At 34.0% G+C, this 21,485-nt stretch overlaps 1 protein-coding gene across 3 annotated transcripts; it reads left to right on the top strand.

Moving 5' to 3' along the window:
• The first annotated feature begins 271 nt into the window (after positions 1 to 271).
• Socs36E (Suppressor of cytokine signaling at 36E) lies at positions 272 to 19,769 on the top strand. Of its 3 annotated transcripts, none has more exons than XM_073969277.1 (4): positions 272 to 719; positions 15,915 to 17,224; positions 17,291 to 18,431; positions 18,500 to 19,769. In XM_073969277.1, exons 2-4 carry the CDS (start codon positions 16,231 to 16,233, stop codon positions 18,801 to 18,803), a joined length of 2,439 nt encoding a protein of 812 aa, XP_073825378.1. In that variant the 5' UTR covers positions 272 to 719; positions 15,915 to 16,230; the 3' UTR covers positions 18,804 to 19,769. The 3 variants fall into 3 exon arrangements, with proteins under 3 accessions (XP_073825378.1, XP_073825380.1, XP_073825381.1); XM_073969279.1 differs by having other exon boundaries at positions 314 to 751; XM_073969280.1 differs by lacking the exon at positions 272 to 719 and adding an exon at positions 9,022 to 9,152.
• Positions 19,770 to 21,485: the final 1,716 nt, after the last annotated feature.

Genomic DNA, 21,485 nt, shown 5'->3' with positions numbered 1-21,485 from the left:
TTTTCATATAAACTTTGTGTACGGGAATGCAAAATGTGTAAAAGTGGTAAAAATTGTAAAAACTTTTTAGTTCTGGAACAGAGCTTTAAATGGTAATAGGAATAAATATACGAAATCCAAAAGTACCATTCATTTTTCCATCCCCGTTAAGAGCGTAAAACACAATCGCTCTCTCCCTCTCTCTATCTCACCATCATTCGCTCTCAGGCAGCGCAAAGTTGTTGTTGGTTTTGTTGGTTGAATTCATTCGTTTTTGTGTGTCGGTCGTACACACGAAATTGAACTGGTAATAGCATTCATTCAACATCATTGCTATTTCAGTCGCTGTTTAAAAATCAAACAAACCGGTCGCAGGCGGATAAACAACTCGTTAAAACGGCACAAACGTGAAATAAAATATTCATTTTTTTGGTTCGTTCGCGTTGTCTTGATCGCATTTTTTTTAATGTGTTTTTGCCATTTTCATTGTATTGTTGCAAATAAATAATGTGATGTTGCATGTGTGAGAGAGAATGAATGGTCTCGATCGGTCGGTCTCGTAAAAAAGAAGCAAAAGAAAAAGTATAAAATTTAAATTATTTGCACAATAATTAACAAAACTGCTGCAAATGTGAATAAGCAGAGTGTGCTAAGCAGCCAAGTCAATCAGTCTGTAGTAGATCGACAACGTCGTCAATGAATTTTAATTGAAAAATTGCAAGCAAAACAAGAAAACGAAGGTGTGTGTGCTGCTGCGTGTCTATTTGCAGTTGTATGAATTTTTAATTTATTTATTCAATGTTTAGTTTGTGTGGCGTTTTTAGCTAGAGTTTAAGAAGAAAAACACAAAAGGAATTATGAAAAAGAAACACAGCAAGGCAACCAAAAAAGTATTTTCATGCCTAAACTTGGTGTCGTTGATTGTTAAAGTGTGGCCCGCCTAGAATGTCCACAAAAAAATGCGGCTTAAATAAGAAAATGTGTTCGGTGTGTGTGATATGTATTGCAATAAATAAATAGCACTTACATATTTGGTTTCATACTTCCGCTGTTCCACTGTCTGCCCGCCTGCCTGTCCAAAACTGTCTGTCCTCCCTGTGTCTTCAAAAACTCAACTCACGTTTTGGATTATAAAGTTAAACGAAAAAAATGTTTTGTTTAGGCCAAAGTGAATATTTTTTGTTCCTATCCATATTTAAGTGTTTGAACAAATACAAAAAAAAAATAAAATATTCAGTGATGGTCATAGGAATACAAATCTGAAAAATAAACACAAAAATCCAATGTTTTATGAGTGTGAGTTTGTGTGCTGTCTGTGTATTCAAGTGTTTAACATTGTTGTTGTTGCTGGATTGTGTGTTAAGTCAAGGGAAGCCAGCATAAACAAGAAACCCAACCTTTTCCGGTTTGAAAGTTAATAAAATCAATCCATCCACTATACACTACCAACAACTACAACTAAATAAATGTAATAAAAAAAGTAGGAAAAAAAAAGAAAACTCCCATAAAAACGTTAACCGACAAAATAATGAAAAAAAACGAAATAAAGTGGAAAAAAACCTAGAAATGTTAACAAAAATTTCCCATAAATCAAACATTTTAATTTGTATTCCCCATTCATATTCTTAGCACGCATACAAGCGTACATTTACACGCGTACATTTACACAACAGATAGTGCGCTACCCAACCATATAATGTTAATTTTTAGCTCTGTTCCAGAACTAAAAAGTTTTTACAATTTTTACCACTTTTACACATTTTGCGTTCCCGTACACAAAATTTATATGAAAATCGTTTACGACTTTTACAACTTTTACGACTTTTACCACTTTATAAAGTACGGGAACAGGCCAATTGTCTCGCATATTATTGTACAATTTCAATTGGATTAAATTGTATAAAAAAGCTACAACAACAACGACAACATTACTTAACCATTTTCCATTGGAATAATTAAAAAGATACAGCAAAAAACTTAAAATTTTATCAAATAAATGCAGGAACCCGTAAATAGACTCCAAATTCTCTTTTTTTCGCCAAAAACATATGTTTTTTGCAGTGATGCCAATTTGGTGGGTACAAGAAGTGATTTTTTAAGCCTAGTTTACATTCACCCGGTTTTTGGGGTTATTCTGAACCTATTTTCCCCGTGAGGTTTTTTCACTCTCTCCATTAAGTTGTATCGGCAGAAAGACAAAACTCACGGGGAATTTTCATTCAGAATTACCCCCTTTAAAAACATGCTTCATTTATGTAATCGACTCTATAGGATAGGTATCTGCCAAGTAAATGACGTATTTGCCCTAAATACTTGCTTTATGTGCAAGTGTAAAGCGGAACTAAGCCTGGAAGTAGGTTTTGGCTAGGGAAATGCTTATCTTGCTTTATGTGCAAGTGTAAAGCGGAACTAAGTCTGGAAGTAGGTTTTGGCTGGGGAAAAGCTTGTCTTTTTCAAAACATATGATTTTCGAGGTCAATAAAATAGGAATTTCTAATCAATAACTTCATTGTTGGAGACAAATCTCTTTCCATCGAAGCAGAAGCGCAAATTCGTAATCCAAACCATGCATTTTTCCATATTTTTTCGTTTTTACTCGAAACTCTCTGAAATATTTGTTCTGGGTCTCTAGCAAATGGACGGGTACTATATTTCATATACGTAACTACGGGAAGATGCAGAAATTAAGGAAACATTGATCCACCCTTATATTTCAAAATTTCCCGGGAATGGCGATGTTGTGATTCCCGTTACTTTTGTAAAAAGATGACCAAAAAATATTAAAAACAAACACACTTGTTGTTTTTGTGTTTTGAAGTTATAGGTATGAATTAAATTAGAAAAACCAGGGCTCTGAATATTATTTAATTTAAATCTACGTCTTTTCTTATACCATGATTTGACGTATAAGCAATGCATTTGACAATGTAAATCCACTTATAGGTATGTAAATGTACTATAAGGCATTTCTGGTAGAAGACAATGGGCAACTTAGTTCGATTTTGGCTTTGTCGCTTTTTATTCTTTTGCCAAAATTCACTAAAGCGAGAATTTTTATGTACCGAGACCCATGGCACAATAATAGAGGTACGTACAACGGCAAAAACAGCTGATTATCACATTAGTTGTCAAAATGCATTATTGTGAATAAAAACACACACAAAAGGTAGACAAGAAATTCACAGTAATGCGTTATTGTGCAAAAAATTTGACGTTTGATATGATGAATGGCACAAATATTGTTATTGATGTAACACCTTCTTATTCAACCTTGCCGAGACCTTTAAGGCCACAACTCATTCAGTTCTTCGCTTAAATTTCTGCTTTGCTTACGTTATTTCTGGAAATTGTATCAGAAATTACAAGTCAAGAAAGCAATGCAGTTTAGGTCTTTTTACCTGAACCCTTGATTAATCTAATATCCGATAGTATAATTTATTTCGAGTTATTGATAAGTCGACTTTTTGGGTTGAAAAGTCTAAAAAAAAAAAATGATACGTTTTAGACTTAATTGCCACAACATTTTTCAAAAAGTATACACCTGCCTAATCTTCTTAAATGCAACATATTCATTTCATTTCTTCATTGCATTAAGAGTTGGCAGAACTGTGTTGAAAACATTCATCTAAACATAACGGCTGACTTCCGTATCGTCATTTGCTTTGAGTTGTTTAAACTTCGTCAAAATATTTCAGATCCACACACATGCATTGTTCCTCGAAAATGTAACTAAATGATTCAGAAATAAAAATGCATATTTTTGACGTTTTGATACACGTAGCTTCGCAGTTGTTAAGTACTACGGCGTTAAGAAACATAATACTTCATTTGCCAAGCAACTGACGATACGGAAGTCAGTCAACTTACCCTTGCAACAAAAGAAACAAAAAAAACGCTTTGGAACGAAGTAAAACTGGTTTATACTAAGATCTGTTTAATGTGAATGCATTTCACAATGTTGTGATTTATGACATAAATAAAGAGCTAATATTCTTATAAAAATTTGATATTAGAATTGGCATCACTGATTTGACCAATTTCAGTCAACTCTCTCACCTTCGGCACTCTTCTCGTGCAGCACTTAAATCCCAACATTGTGAAATACCCTCTTCTTTGCATTAATGACGACGACTGATTACCTGTTTCAATTTCCTTAGAACTGATCGTAACATCAAAAATTCCAAAATAAACAACATCTGTCACGGACAACGACTCGTGTTAATCAGTAAACAAAACAATAAACATACTTTCTATTTATGACAGCAGCTGGCTCCGATAAGTTTTTTTGTGTTGTTCATGATGTGCTCCAAGCAAAACACTTGAAACTGGGTAGAGTGGCAGAGTATCCAATAGTTTTATTTATTAAAAAATACGAACTCTCTTACAAAAACAATGGCTTACAACAACTGTTCGTCTACCAAAAGTACAAGTGTTGTAAATGTAGCGTTATTTCTGCAATGCCGCGTAAAAACTTAATTATGGGAATGATTAAAACAAACAAATAATACTGAATGCGCGTTTAGATTATGTCCTTATATGATGATAACGTGCATTATGTCGTTTTAATTGAGGTAAAATGTAAGAAAAATATCCATCAAACAAATTGTAATGGGAAATTATAAGAAAAGGCACAAGCGACTAAAACACAGTTTGCATTAGAGCTTCTTTATGAGGATTTATTTTGATGTATACGCAATGGAGTTGACATTTGAAAACCAGTGGGTTTATTTATTAAATCCGTTTATATGCAAACGCTCTATAAAGCAATCGACCTTAAACGGCCAGATTTGAATAACAGTTAACGTAACTGCAGGACAATTTTCTGACAAATAAAAAAGTTTTTTTAGCTAAAAATATTTGAAGTACAATATGTTAAGTATAAATTAGAGTTTAGAAAAGTAATTATTTGGCTAGACTTTGATATTAACGTAATGTACCTCGATGACTGTCATTCATTTTGGTCAATGTGTACCATGGTGGAATAAGAAGGTGTTACATCAAATCGTGTCAAACGTCAAATTTGCTCACAATAATGCATTACTGTGAATTGCTTGTTTACATTTTGTATGTGATTTTATTCACAATGACGCATTTTGACAACTGGTATGAAGATCAGCTGTGTTTGGCGTTACACCTTATTATTCCGCCATGATGTGTACTATGCATAACCAACCTCTGTTCACACTTGGTGATATAATGTAACAGTAGGTATATTGCTTTTAAACTCGATTCTCGAAAATATTCGTGAATGTTGGACAGTCACAAATCAATAAAAACTGTTTAATTTGATAGGTCCTTGGTCACACTAGAGTGGTTTCATTGTAACAATTTCATGAAATCAGGGTCGAGTTCCATACTAAAGTAATATAATGAAGTGGAGAACTCGATATAAGAACACCTGAAACCACTCTAGTGTGACCTTCGACTAGTGTATACTCCATTTTAAAACTACTTCATTGAAGAAAGTTTCCGTTATAGTTTCAAAAGTTTCTTTTTGACGATTGTTGTCCTCCTCATAATGTCTTTAATTAAATTACCGAAAAAAGGAAAATAACTATGAAATAGTTAGGTATTGAAATAGGTAAATTTCCTCTGAAATCAATGATAATTTCTTCGGGTTTATCTCTTCGATCTTTTTTTTTTTAACAAAAAAGAAACTCGTTGTACACTTATTTTCCACACTGCTGTATACCCAACACCTAGTCAGCATAACAAACTGTGTTAAAATTTTCAATGGAATTTCAAATTAGTATCCATATTTTGTGTTACGTTTTATTTTACTGCCTTCTTCTTCCCAACCATATTCCCTGCTTCACTGAAATGATACCCAGAAATTTTGTTCATTACTACAACCACAAAATTCACGGAATTTCATTATGGTTAAAAGTAACTAGTGAGTGAGCTGAGCGAGAGTGAGTCAGTCAGTCAGTAATTGGAAAAATGCCTTCTTGATGGTTGGCGGCAGCAGGCAAAATATGGATTTCGAATGCAAATGCTTTGATTGGAATTTCCAAGAATTTAAATTTTACCTTTTGAAATTGCCTTCAACCAACGAAAATTATGATTAATTTGATGAAATTCATATTAAAAGTGTTTCCAACACCACACAAACAACAACGCGTGCACATTTTTTGTACATGCATAAATTCTCCATAATTGGAGTCTGTTTTGTGAATAAGTGATGCTAACAGACAAGCAAAATCCAAGAATCCAAAAAACCTCAGCCGCCAACAGCAGCAGTAAACAACATCCATGATCATCATTCAGCCATCCTACACAGAAAACAATGTTACTACTCGAAAAACATAGTAGCAACAATAACGACGACTTCATGGAAATATGCTATGCTATATTGGAATACCCCAACCTCCAACTACATGACAAAAACGAAGTTTAAAGAAGAAGACGAAGCTCAATTTTAGCAAATTCAAATGAATCTCCTCTTTATTGAGTTTTGAGAAAATCCAATTCTCTTGTTCTCTCTTCTTTCCATCGCGTGTATACAATCCACTGTATACCTAGTATGTGGGATAATATGACTCCGACTCTTCTTTTATTTTCGGTAATGTAATGTAATGTCAAAAGACAACCAACCCAACATAAATACAATTTCCAAGTAAAAATGACAAGACTCATTGTTCGTTTATTCTTGCCACTGAGAGGATAACAAACAAACAAATGCTAAAGGTGATGATGATGATGTTGGAAATGTTGTTGTAGTTGTCTTCGTTAGTGAAAATTATACGAAATGATAATAAAAACGAGTTTAACAAAATTCATCAAAATATCAACGCACACTCACACTACTCACTCATCGTCATCATTCAACAGCAACCAATCATGCCCGACCAATCTTTGTTGTTGTCGGTGTTTTGTTCTCGTTGTTGTTGTCATTATCCTTTGTATTTAGAATGTTCCTTTATGCTTCTTCGTTTGAATTTTTTTCAGTTCCAGGAATTTTCAAGACCCTTTCAATTCATTGTAGACAGAGACGACGACGACCATTCTTGGTGAAATGTGTAGCTCTGTGTTGTTGTCTCATTGTTGTAATATGGATTGTGTTCTTCTTTGGTATTAGTTGTTGTTGTTATTTATCATATTTCTTGGGATCTAAGCATACAAACCAAGGATCCAATTGAATACATACATTTCAAAACCAATTTTTTCCATTGTTGTTCTGCTCGATAGTGGGCAATAAAAACTCATTATGTACAATTGTCCTATGTGAGAAACATGTAAATATGGGTGAAGTATGATAATTTAGGAAAAACAAATTTTTGTTTAGGCAATTGGAATTACATTACTGAACTCCACCAAAAATTTTATTCATCTTTAAAACAGTCGACTTTCACGATCTAATAGTGTGTTTGCATATAACCGGAATTAATAAACCCAATGGGTTCCAATTATCAATTCCATTGCGTTTACACCAACATAAATCCTCAAAGAAGGTTAACCCGGCAAAAAGCTATAATACAAAGGGTGTATACGAAGTACATAAATATACGAACAAAGTCGCCATATGAATCCTCTTAATGTTTAGGAATTTGTAGATTGATAAGACGGCCATCAGACCATCTGCCTTTTCACATGTATGTTTTCACATTGGGTATACTAATATACAGAACAGCTGATGTCATACATGTGAAAAAGCAGATGGTCTGATGACGGCCTAAGTAAAGTCGCGAGAGAGAGGATTTCTATTTAGTAATTCAGGGAAAGTTTTTGAGTGGATTCTTGGCTTTCTCCTAATTTTTGGAAAAATTATGGTTCTGAAATTGTAAAAATACCTACAAATTATTTAAATAAATATAAAACACTTGTGTTGCTTCGGGTATTAACGGCCCAGCAAACCAATCGCACCGACATCTTAACGAAATCGGAACAAAATTCGGACGATACGTCCGATGTCTGATCCGAAGTCGTAACGATATCTTAATGAAAGTTGTATGAAGTAGTTGATATAATTTCGAAACGAAATGTCGGAGCGACATCGTATCGATTTCGATCCGATTTCGTAACGAAATCTGAAGAAAAACCTTGGGAAATTCGGAAAGGAAATTTCTTTCCAACATTCGTTCCGAATCGGAACGAAATCGGTATAAAATGTGAACTATTTCCGCTCCGAAAAATCGTTTAGAAATCGGAACGAAATCTGAACGACGTTGCTTCCGAAATTGTTCAGACGTGTCGGACATCCGACATTTGGTTTGCTGGGGGGTTAGATACACTGAACATACCCCCGTAGTGTTACACATGAGTTAAGGGGGTACACACTAGCAGTTTTGAATGACAGTCAAGCACTTTTAGGACAATTACACTGTGCAACATTTTTAAGGTGATCTTGTGCAAACAATTCGAACTGAGGATTTTTTGAAAGTACAGACCCAAACGACCAGAAACCCTAGTTGGGTTTTGTGGAATTTTTGCATATATTTTGAAATTTGAGGCAATGAATGTAGTTTTTCGTGCTCATTATTTCTCCAAATATTTTATTCTTGTCCTTATTCACAAATTTGCTTCAGAGGTCTGAAGAAGGTTCGCATTATTTTCAGAGATATAGCCCCGAATTTCTTTAAAAACTCAGTATTTAACCATGTTTAGATGAGGCCATAAAATCCGAACTGGATCTGACAGGACAAAACCCAATTAGGATTTTTGTAGTCTAAATATGTACTTTCTAAAAATCCATACTAGAAGTTGTTTGCATTTTCAGTGTTGCATAGTGTTATCTGGCAAATAAAAACGTTTCATTTCATTTATTCATCAATTGTAATATAAAAAAGCCAACATGGTCAATAACTTATATTAACGTTAACGTTTTTTTGCTAAAAATGCTTGAAATAGTGGACTTCATCTCGATTTTGATATTAACGAAGTTCACTTTGTCATTCTTGTTGGTCAATGTGTGCTATGCATTAAACGGGGTACACAGCATCAGTTTTGACTGTCAATTTTTGCTCAAATATCGGTTGCTTGCCAATTTGACCGTTCATTTTTGCCGCCATCAAAACTATTCGTATGTACCCCGTTACAGGAGCTTACAGTACGCTTACGTTATGCTAAATATGGTACATCCTGTGTATTTTAATTGCCAATGTAATTGCATATACGTTAAATAAATACTTATAAAGAAGTTTGGCCCGCCATAAACCTGTATATAAAAATACTAGGTAGGTATAAAGGCCTGCGTACATAAGCTGCTTTGCCTGATTGCCTTGCTTTGCTGCTTCAATAAAAAAATAAAAGAACAAAGAAGGCCGACCCAATTTCCAACTGATGGCAACCCAGTTCGAAATTTCGTCTTTATTCTATTATTTTTATTACGTCAGAAATGAAGCAGATAAGCAAGGCAATCAGGCAAAGCAGCTTATGTACGCAGGCCTTTACATATATTTCAAACGAAATAAATTTCATGAAATTATACGCTGTTAGATCGAGATCCATACTAAAGCAATTTTATTAAATCCCATAAAATGGGAATGTTTTAGTGCAAGTTTCAGCGTGTGGCATAAGACCTACAACAGACTATTCTGATTAAAATTGCTTCAGGCGTCAATATTTTTGTAAAGTGTTTTCATCATGGCACAATTACCCAGGTAGTGGCATCGTAAAATTTTGAATATGTTATGTCAAAACTTTCTTTATGTTGTTGGGGAAATTACAACAAAAATATTTTTTTATAAAGGGATTTGACTTTTCATATTCGATCAGCTGGTGTGATACCACTACCTGGTAGTTCTGCCATGGTTTTCATTAAAATCGAATACAATGTATTTATTGTTTTCATTTACAACTAACTGTCATATCAAAAATATTTTCCCGAAAATATTTCTATGAAGTAAAATTTCGCAATAAATTCATGTGATTGCAGAAAAATCCAGGCACATTAAGCCGATTCGATGCTACCAGATTTACACAGGTATTAATCTCAACTCGAATATTTCTTCAAAATTCAGCAACACAATACCACTGTGGGCTTTTCCCATTAAAAATATTTTGCCTGTTTGTGATATTGTTTCTTTTTTTCTAGTTTGTTTATGATATTTTTTCGCGAAAAGAGAAATTAATTCTTTAGAATTTTGTTCATCCGTTTGTTCGTTCATTCATTCTGTACAATTTTATATAATTTTTTTCCCGTTTATTTTTCTACGAACATCTTTAGTATAGCGCAACAACAAAAGCAGCAGCAACGACGTGCAACCATCAGTGCGCAAATTTCACAGAATTAATAATAAAACAAATATATAAAATTGTTTTCTTTTATTGAATGTTATATGAAGAAAATTCCAATGAATTTGTGTGTTGCAGAGCTAGCCAGCAGCTAAAGAATGAAAATCTCAGCAGACACCAACATATAAATACTGTTAAAAAGAAAAGAACTAAAATGCGAAATTATGGACAGACTGTTCCATAGTATTCCACGAATTGTTATTGAAGCTACTCACATGGTATTGTTAAAAAGAGAAAATAATTTTACAATTTTTAAGAAAATAACTTGTTTATAAAATTCTCACACAGAGCTCTCAAAGATTGGGGATGAAGGAAATAATTCTTTGAAATAAAATTTATATAATTTTCCGTTTAAAACTAACTTAACACTATTGTTAAAATCTACAAAGAATGGAAAATTTTCTATTAAATGATGGGAGCTATGCTTACCGACCGCCTTCCTGAAAATGAAATAATAGTGCACACTATGTTGTATACGAGTACCAAGAATTCGAATACAGCTTTTGTATTCTTCAGTTACTTCTAGGAATTGTTTGACTCAATGGTTACTTGGTGTGGTAGCAGCCATGATGTTATATTGTCTATTGTTTGAGCAGTTTTTGAGGTGGTGGTGTACTAAAACCCAAATTTCTTTATTCTTTTGTACAATTTTCTTGTAATATGAATGAAAGAATCATTTGCAATCTTCATCTTCACCGATGGATCGAAGATGGAGGAAGGCACGGGATCTGGTGTGTTCTGTGAGGAATTAGACATCAGGAACTCATATAAGCTTAATGACAACTGTAGTGTTTTTCAGGCAGAAGTTTTTGCGGTTTTGAAAGCCTTGGAATTAATAGTGGGAATGACGGACCTTATAGATAAGGCAGCCACTGTTTACGTGGACAGCCAGGCTGCCCTAAAAGCGTTAGGGTCATACAGTATTAAATCCAGGATTGTTCAAAGATGCAGGTCTCTCTTAAAAACATGTAACATAGTTGTTAGGTTTTGTTGGGTTCCAGGGCACTGCAATGTTGAGGGAAACGAGATAGTTGATGAACTGGCTAGAAGAGGATCCCAATCCTCGGACCTCACGGTAGAGGATAGTGTCAAGCCACCTCTCTGCTTCTTCCTCGACAAACTCAGTAAGCTCTACGCAGAGGAAACCGTTAAAGTTTGGCAGGATGTGCCTGGTTGTAAGGTATCTAAGTCAATCTGGCCGGTTATCTCATGGCGTAGAACTTCGTCCCTCCTCTCGCTGTGCAAATCAGAAATCAGAACCGCTGTGGGGGTAATAACCGGTCACTGCGGAATAAGATCCATGACTTGCAAGTGGGATGGCAACAACATTGAGTACTGTAGGTTATGTGAGGATGAGGAGGAAACGGAAACAATCGAGCACCTTCTATGCAGATGTCCTAGACTGATGGTCAAAAGACATAGACTATTTGGTGAATATGTGATTGAATCTCTTTCCTACTTCGCCTCTATTGACCCCACAGTGTTGGTGGTTTACTGCAAGAGCCTTAAGATGCTCTGGGACAGGCCAACACAGACCTAAAACCATTAGTAACGAAATCGTAGTTAGCTACTAAATCATCTTCCCTCTTTAAATAACCTGACTTCTCCAATACAGTCACTAATCATTCTAATTATTCTTACTCTTCTCTCTCTCTTCCGCTTCCCTTCCTGTCCAACCTTTCCAACCTAATCACTTTCCTCCCACACAGCACATCACAACAACAGACACATAGCATCATCCACGGGTACACAGCACCACACAGCTCTATCCACAACAGGCACCTCATCACTTGTCCTTCACATCACCAATACCTTCACATACACTATCATCATATAAGTAGCCACATATCATCATCTACATATATATAACACATCTCCTTGTCATCACCTGAATGCACAAAATCACCATATAACCATCAGCTACACATCACCACCATCTAGGCACCCCATCACTTGTCCTCAACACCACCTTTACTTTCACATCAGTTACATATCATCACCACCTACAACTCAACCAATATCAACACACACAGCCATATCCAGCATCTACAATCAAATAGCCCAAACCACACATCACACATCAATACAACATCTTCCACCTCTACAACACACATAATCTAATAGTTTGGATGATCACAATGGACCTCAAGGTCTCCGAGTGGAGTAGCTGTCAACATGGCAGCTGCGCATCCTGAACCTAACCTAACCTATCATTTGCAATTATTTCTAAGTTGCTTAGGATGATGTCTATATTTTCTTGTAATATGAATGAAAGAATCATTTCCAATTATTTCTTAGTTGCTTAGGATGATGTCTATCTCTACTAATTAACAAAATAAGCATTACTTTTTCCATGAAAGATATTAATTCTATTATTTTTGTGTTTCCCTTTTTCGTGAAAATTTCCATTTAATCCTCTGCCACACACACGTTATATGTATGTATGTACCTGCCCTAACAAACTAGTACCGTTAAATGTACTTAATAATTAGTAATTTCTGGAAATCTAAATCCTTTTCTCTTTTATAACTTTGTCGTCATACAATTAGAATTCCAAGTAAACGACTTAGTTTTCATTAACGGGTAGTTGCGGATATAACTGTATGAAGGGGAGAATTCATGCAACCATGACACATTTTCAGGAAATGTTTTTGAAGTTTTTTTTCTGTTCTGGTCCTAATGCCGTTACATAAAATCAAAGAAACCTGCAAATATGTTATAACGTACACATACAAAATAGTTTAACGAAGATTTTCTATGGACGGACAGTAGATATTTACTTTATATTGGCTATTATGCAGTTTTTATAAATTACCAGCACTGGGGTTATGCCATTTTATCTAATTGTTTAATTTTGTGTCATTTTTATAAGACCATAATGTCATGCAAACCCTAGGTTCACTGAACATATCCTTAATAAAATTCCATTAAAAAAGCTTAAGATTTTTTGTCTGAAAAAAGTTGTAATCATAGATGCAATTTGCATACAGTTTGTTAAGAATTATATATGATTGTGGTATAGTACATTAAACAAAATTGCAAGGGCGACACCAACAAGCTAATTGAAACTGCATAAACTGAACATGCTCTATGTTGTATAAACTATTCAATGTTTAAAAAATAGTCAACAAGTGTTTATTACAGTCCAAAACTACTACTCAAGATCACCAAGTAACACCAATAAGTATACATTTAAGAAGGCAACGGCATTTGAACATCTTATAGGTCAGGAGTTTAATGTTATAGTACGGTTACACTAGAGTTTTTTGTCGGGTTAACCCATTTCATGAGGATTTATTTGACGTTTGCGCTATGGAATTGACATTTGAAACCCAAACCCACTGGGTTAATCCGGTTAAGTGTAACCGGGGTATTAGATACACAGTATACTACATGATTAAATTTCAAACAGCTGTTAAAATATTAACTTAAACTAGAAATTAACGTACATATATCCGTTAAAGCAATATCAATCTACTTGTGGAGGAATTTATTTGCCCTAATGGACAAAAAAAGCATTTACGAATTTAAAAACAATCAACATACCTATGTCTTACAATTGCGCACACTGAACATGCGTAATGTAAAATCTTCTCGCAAAACTAGATACACTGAACATACCCTTTAGATTATAAAACTTTAGTCAGGTGTTTTTAAAAGTTAATATGTAAATACATATTTTGTGGAAATTCATGCCTTGGAGACAGAAAAAGAACATCGATAGAAATAAATATACATATATGTATTGGAATTATTGTTTTGGAAACGTTCTGCTAGTCCTTTCATTGCAAAATGGATTAATAAAATATAAAATAAATACCATAACTGAACACACGCCATATAATAAACTATAAACTTCTTTTCAAACAGAAAAACCTGTGGTTTTGCTCTGTTACCTGTTAAATGGGACATGAGCAATTCTGAGGGCTGCAGAAGTGATGAATTAAATCAAATATCCATGGTTTTAGTATTTTAAATTGTTTCAAAGCATTTCAAAGTCAATCATGTCATACCGTCTCTTTTCCCCTAATTTTCTTTTATCTTTACTTTGTGAGTTGAACGTTATGATTAAATAAAGTCTGCGCCACTCATATTTTATTTTGTCATAAATCCTCATTGCGAACACAATGAAGATTGTGATAAGCAAATTAATTTATATTTCCTTGACCTTACAATGGGTTTCATTAGTACTTTGTGTAAAACTTTTTCTTGGCAATCATTATAATTGTTGAGCTATAAACATTATGAATGAGTTATTTCTTTAAAATGCGTCTTAAAATTGGTCAGTGTTTACCTAATTTTGCCTAAAATGAATTCAGTTATGTGAATACATGGTATATCATATGTGACCAGGTGTAAACTTCTGAGGAAGTACCTACTTAAGTTTAAATTAACGAAATTCATGCGATTTCAACTGTCAATTCCATTGCTTAAACGTCAAATGAAGTCCAATGGATTTCAGTTGAGTTTTCATTTGACGTATACACAAAGGAATTGACAGTTGAAATCTAGTGGTTTTATTTTTTTTATTTATTTATGTACACTTCACCCCGGTTATTTACCTCTCTGCTTAACTGCCTTTCCCGTTTAATTGCCTCATAATCCAAATCCCCAAAAGTTTTTCATATAAATGAGTTCAAAAATGTCCCGGTTAATTACTTTTCTATAAGTACCCAATTCGGATATTTACCTGTCAAATATTTTCCCAAAAAGAACATTTATTAATACTTTTCTCGGTTTATTACCCGCAATGGTATATTTCTGAGACAATCGATTTCGATGACTACGTGAATTGTGATAATGATGTCCAGTGTTATGTTATGGTGTTATGATCACAGATGAATAAATTTCTTATTGATTAAATAATATAACTCACATTAAACTCTTAGACTTGGTTTTATTTTTTGACTTATTGTTTACTAATTGTTGCCATTTTTTGTAAGGTTGAGATGAGATTTTTGTAACTACCCACATGAGGTAGATATGCGAGATTTTCGTAACTGCCTTTCCCGCATAACTACCCCATTGTTTTGGAATTTTATGAAAGGCAGTTAACCGGGGTGCAGTGTATATTGAATGCTTACATGTAAACAAAGCCTCTTGGCCAATAAAATGGTATTAAAACATGCCTTATTAATATTAAAAATAGAATTTAACACTGATATCATTATCAACTAATTACTTTCTATAGAAAAATATATTTTGTTGTAAATATTATTAATACTAATCATTAATATTATTATTATTATTTTAAGAATTTTTAATGTTTACTTATAAAAAATAGAGTAGTTTTTCCTGTTTAAGGTTTAGCTTAATGCGTACATACATATATTGTAATTTTTTATTTATTACATGTGAAATAAATGAATGAAATATTTTAGAATAATGCTTGTGATGCACCTAATTTAAATATGTATGTATAAGCCCCTTACTTTAATATCCCATTTGTGTTTTATTTTAAAACAAGAAAACAGACTAATGGTCTGTTTCACTAAGATGCCATAAGAATCGAAACAATTTTAACATTTAAAAATCATTAAAATTAGCAATTTACTTTTGATTTAATTTTTCTTAGAATAAATTAAAAAAAACGCCACTGAACTTTTGCTATTTAGTTGACGTCAAACATTTAATTGTATTTTCTCTCTTAATGCAATTATCATTTAATTAATATGTTGTATTGTTTTTAAATTCAATTACAGATATCTCGAAGTCGACACCATCAATCTTGTTTACACATGTAAAATAGCAACAACAAACCCAAAACAAATCAAATCATTTGAGAATAATAGAAGAGAAAAAAACCAGTCGGAGAACAGAATATAAAAAAGGTGTCAATGCAAGATAAATTTCCGATTGACTACAACAACAATATAATCTATACAAAGGGGAGAAGGTGAAGTGTCACACAAGATTAATGGAGAAGTAAACAGAACGACGACATACAGCAAAACAATTTATTGTAATTACTGAGAGCGCTCTCAACTGTCTGAAGAGCCACAAAACATACACATTCAGATGGGTCACCGTTTCAGTAAAACAGCTGCATCAGCCACAAGAACACAAACAGCTGGTCAACAACAACAAGAAATTATAAATGGTCAAGAAGAATTATCAAATCAAACAACAATACCATTGACAACTTCTATAGCTACAACAACAACAACAACGGGTAGAATACCAATACCCAATACAACAACAAATAATAATAGCCATATTATAGGGCCTACTTTCAATTTACAAATACAAGAAAGTCCTACAGGCATATTTCAGCCTGAGGGTAGTTACCGTGCAAGTGGAAGTAATATAATTGATACTACCTGCCTGCAGCAGCAGCATAACATAACAGCTATTACAACACCCAGTACTAGTGGCATTCTACAACAGACTTTAGCCTGCAACGGAAGCGCCAGTATTAGCGGTAGTAGTGGTGCCAGTAACAGCAGTAGTTTAACATCGGTCAACAACTTATCTTGTGGTCGTCAGATAATCATTAAAATTCAATTGGCCAAAATGGAAAACGGAAATGAAATGACACCGCCACCATCTTGCTCAAACAACAGCAACACATCATCGCATATTTCTCAAGATATTTCCCTGGAAGCCTTAACAGCTGATTGTAATCTAAATTCAACGGAAACGGGGATGAGTGGTGGTGGTGTTGCAACACAATTTCTAAATGTTACCCTAAAGAATAGTGGTGGTGCAAGCAATAGTAGTAACAGTCCACTGCAACAAACTAATGCAACAAGAACTGCTGGCAGTTCTTTTCCAGCAACCAACAACAATTATTTCAATCAAAAAAGTAGTACAAATATTCCCAGTTTTTCGAGGACGATGGATGGAGGAAACAGAGAACGGCTGGGACGTTCAAGTGAAGATGATATAGAAGAAGCAACGGAAGATATCGTTGAATATTGTGAAGTATTAGAAAGTGAATTTCAACCAATGGTGGCGGCGCCGGCGATGGGTACCAGCAGCAGCAATAATTGTGTAGTGTCACAGACTGAGGGTAAGTTTTAGCAAATATTCATCTCATATTCAAGAGACTAATGTATCAATTTTATTTTCATTTTAGAACCCGAACTCGAATCAAATGTCTGTTGTCGACGTAAATCCAAATCTTTGGCCAATAATGGTGGCAGCACATCCTCCTCCTCGAATAGTACAGCAAAACGTCGCTGTCGCAAATGTAGCTGTCGTGATGCAATCCGCAGAATATTGGATCCCTCATCATCACGTTCATCGAATAAAGCCCAAAAACAACAACAACAGCAATTGGAAAATGAGCGCAAAGAGCAAAAGGCCCAAAGATCCATTGTAGAAAGACATTCCATAGCTAATATACCCAGCAATAGTAGAATTGTAAATAGCTTGCAATTGCAAAGAAATTCAATACATTCCACAACATTGGCACATGCTGCTAACGCAACAACAACAACAGCGGCAGCTGCCTTGGTAATACCAACAACGGTTACTGCTACCACTGCGGGTACCAACGGTTCAGCAGCAGCAGCGATATGGAATACAGCAGCTGCTGGTACTAATGGCAGTGATGTTATTATACCGCTTACAACACCACAACAGTTTGTTGTGGTCCAGTGTGCTATTGTAAATCCCGCCACAACAACATCTGCAGTAACAACATCAGCTAACGCTGCTGTGACAGCAACAGTGGCTCAACTGAATAATGGCACAATGACCTTACCCGCCAATAGCATTATTTCCATAACCCAAAAACCTGTATCAGCAGCAGCAACATCATCTCTATCCACCGCCTCTTCCTCCGTTACCTCCAACAACAGTAACGATTTAACGGTTAAAGTTCCTTATAGCCATTGTGCGTTAAGAAATCCTGAGAAATCATCTACACCGGCTTCGGCTGTATCCGCAACAACTACATATCATGCTCCACCAAGTGCTTGTACTAGCAATGGAGGTGGTGTTCTTGCTCCCACTCCGGCCACTACCGGTCCCATTGTCCATTCCCAAGTTGATTTTGTACATTATTTGGTACCTGATTTGGAACGTATTACCAATTCGAGTTTCTATTGGGGTAAAATGGATCGCTATGAAGCTGAACGTTTATTGGAGGGAAAAGACGAGGGTACATTCCTGCTAAGAGATTCAGCCCAGGAGGAATTTCTATTTTCGGTAACATTTCGAAAATATGGCAGATCGTTGCATGCACGTATTGAACAAAGTGGTCATCGTTTTAGGTAAGTTTCCCTAATCGAGTAACTGACATTTGAGTGTGATAATAACATTCCATTTTTTCTCTCTACAGTTTTGATTGTCATGACCCAGGCGTTTTTACAGCCAGCACTGTTACCGGCCTATTGGAACACTACAAGGATCCATCATGTGTTATGTTCTTTGAGCCTATGCTAACCATACCATTGCACCGTAAAAATTGTTTCTCGTTACAACAATTATGTCGTGCCACCATTGTTTCCCACACCACCTACGATGGTATAAATGAACTGGAATTACCAGTGCGGCTGAAATCCTATCTAAAGGAATATCACTACAAACAAAAGTTACGTGTCAAATCAAATGAACCCACCGCCTACACTGTCAACTGTAAATAGTGTAGAAATATAACGGCCAATATGAGCCGTGAAGAGCAGGAGATATTACCCATTACCACTTATCACAAGGCATACCATGTTTCGCGTCAACAATACGAATGCGGTACATATCAACAACGTTTCCTCAAATGGTATGAAGAGAAAATGCGGTCTTTAGAAGATCGCAAAAATTTGCACAGAAATAAGTGTGTGATCTTTTAAGAAAAACTTTTGAAAAAAATCATCATGCATTTGTTATAAAACAAAACATATTTAATATTAGCTATATGTATTATCTTTTCTAATAATAGTTGTAATCATAATTAGTTTGTTTTTGTTGTGGCGGTCAACATTTCGTAACCTCTGTAGTTAACGAATTACCACTCAAACTAACCAAACTATGTAGACAGACAATCCCAGTGAATAATAGTAATAGCAAAAACAGAAATGTGTAAACATATTAAGAAATAATGTATGTAGTGTAACTAGTATTTAGCTATAAGTGTAAACAAAATGAAGCAAAGCAAAACAAACTGTTTTAATATTTTTTGGGCAAATCAAAATATGAAGGCAAACCTCTCAAGAAAGAAAATACCCTACACCTTAAGTGTAAACCTATTATCATAAACATAAGCATAATGTTCATAACTGTATTAAAAAACAATAACTACAATTGTTATATAGAAAAGAGGGGGATAGCTTTTAAGGCTTATAACCCTCTAATAGCTCTATGTACGTATTTATTTTGTTCTAATATATATGTATGTATTTTGTAGGATACACAAAACAACAGCAAATGTAATTTATGTTTATCAAGCTAAACGAAAAAAAAAACAGAAATTCTCATAAATTTAATTTAACCACCCATTAAATTATTTGTATTGTAGTTTCCCTCTAATTTAGTAGCATAGAAAATTTCCCAAAATGTATTTATTTTTTTCGTTTAATTTAAAATATACAGATAGTTTTCAAAAACTATACAAATTATATGCACTTTGTTTTTCTTTATTCTTTTGTGGAGTTTAGGTAGTCCTTATGAGATTTAGAAGTCTATAATTCTGAAGTAGGATAAATGCTCAGTAAAATTGGTTGCAAATCTACTCCAGTACTCCAAAGATTTCCCATAAATCGAATATTTTATTGCAATTGTGATTGGTTTTAAAAAATATTATTTAAATAAAGGCCGTTTGCGAAGTATAATTATATATATCAACAAGGGCGGGTAAGGGTTTCCTATAGAAAATGTTATCGGGATAAGGTTTTCGTATTGAATATGAAAACTGAATTATGTTTTCTTATAGAAAATAGTGTCCGGATATGGTTTTCCTATAGAAAGTGTTGTCCGGTTTTTCGTATAGAAAAAGTAAACTCAATTATGTTCTATCATATAGAATAGTGTTTCCTATAGAAAATGTCATGTGGATAAGATTTTATGTATGTTTTATATAAAAAAGTTATCCAGATAAGGTTTTCATGTAGAAAATTTTATCCATATAAGGTTTTCATATAGAAAATGTTATCCAGATAAGGTTTTCATATAGAAAATATTATTCGGATAAAGTTTTCCTATAGAAAATATTATCCGGATAAGGTTTACCTATAGAAAATAGTATAGAAAATGTTATCCGGATGATGTTCTCATATAGAAAATGTCATGTGGATAAGATTTTATGTAAAAAATGTTATCTGGATAACGTTTTATATAAAAAAGTTATCCAGATAAGGTTTTCATATACAAAATTTTATCCATTAAGGTTTTCATATAGAAAATGTTATCCAGATAAGGTTTTCATATAGAAAATATTATTTGGATAAAGTTTTCCTATAGAAAATATCCGGACAAGGTTTCCCTATAGAAAATAGTATAGAAAATGTTATCCGGATGATGTTCTCATATAGAAAATGTTATCCGGATAAGCTTGTCATATAGAAAATATTATTCGGTTTTCATATAGAAAATGTTACCCGGATAAAGTTTTCATATAGAAAATGTTATCCGGATAAGGTTTTCATATAGAAAATGTTATCCGGATAAGGTTTTCATATAGAAAATATTATTCGGTTTTCATATAGAAAATGTTACCCGGTTTTCATATAGTAAATGTTACCCGGATTCGATTCGATCGAGAATTTACTCGTGAATGAAAAAATCGAGTCCGGATAAGGTTTTCATATAGAAAATATTATCCGGATAAGCTTGTCATATAGAAAATATTATCCGGTTTTCATATAGAAAATGTTACCCGGATAAGGTTTTCATATAGAAAATATTATCCGTATAAGCTTGTCCTATAGAAAATATTATTCGGATAAAGTTCTCCTATAGAAAACATTTCCGGATAAGGTTTTCTTATAGAAAAAGTTATCCGGATGATGTTTTCATATAGAAAATGTTACCGGATAAGGTATTCGTATAGTGTCCGGATAAGAGTTTCCGGATAAGTTTTACCTATATACAATTTTATGGGGATAAGGTTTTCGTATAGAATTGAATTGTTTTGTTTTCCTATAAGGTTTTCATATAGACAATGTTATCCAAATAAGCTTGTCATATAGAAAATATTATTCGGACAAAGTTTTCCTGTAGAAAATATCCGGATAAGGTTTTCCTACAGGAAATGTTATTCGGATGATGTTATCATGTATTCGTATAGTGTCCGGATAAGAGTTTCCTATAGACAATGTCATGGGGATAAGGTTTTC

This window comes from Musca autumnalis, unplaced genomic scaffold, assembly GCF_047663935.1.
Source record: "Musca autumnalis isolate F117 unplaced genomic scaffold, ASM4766393v1 scaffold_2, whole genome shotgun sequence".
Taxonomy (NCBI): Eukaryota; Metazoa; Arthropoda; class Insecta; order Diptera; family Muscidae; genus Musca; species Musca autumnalis.
Note: the sequence above shows the minus strand (reverse complement) of the source record. Positions and strands in the feature narration are given on the sequence as shown.

What these genes read in the sequence shown, in the direction of transcription:
- Socs36E (XM_073969277.1), top strand. Translation starts at nt 16,231, where the DNA reads ATGGGTCACCGTTTCAGTAAAACAGCTGCATCAGCCACAAGAACACAA. An exon ending in TGTAGTGTCACAGACTGAGG is followed by an intron (nt 17,225 to 17,290) that starts GTAAGTTTTAGC and finishes TTTTCATTTTAG; the next exon opens with AACCCGAACTCGAATCAAAT. An exon ending in CAAAGTGGTCATCGTTTTAG is followed by an intron (nt 18,432 to 18,499) that starts GTAAGTTTCCCT and finishes TTCTCTCTACAG; the next exon opens with TTTTGATTGTCATGACCCAG.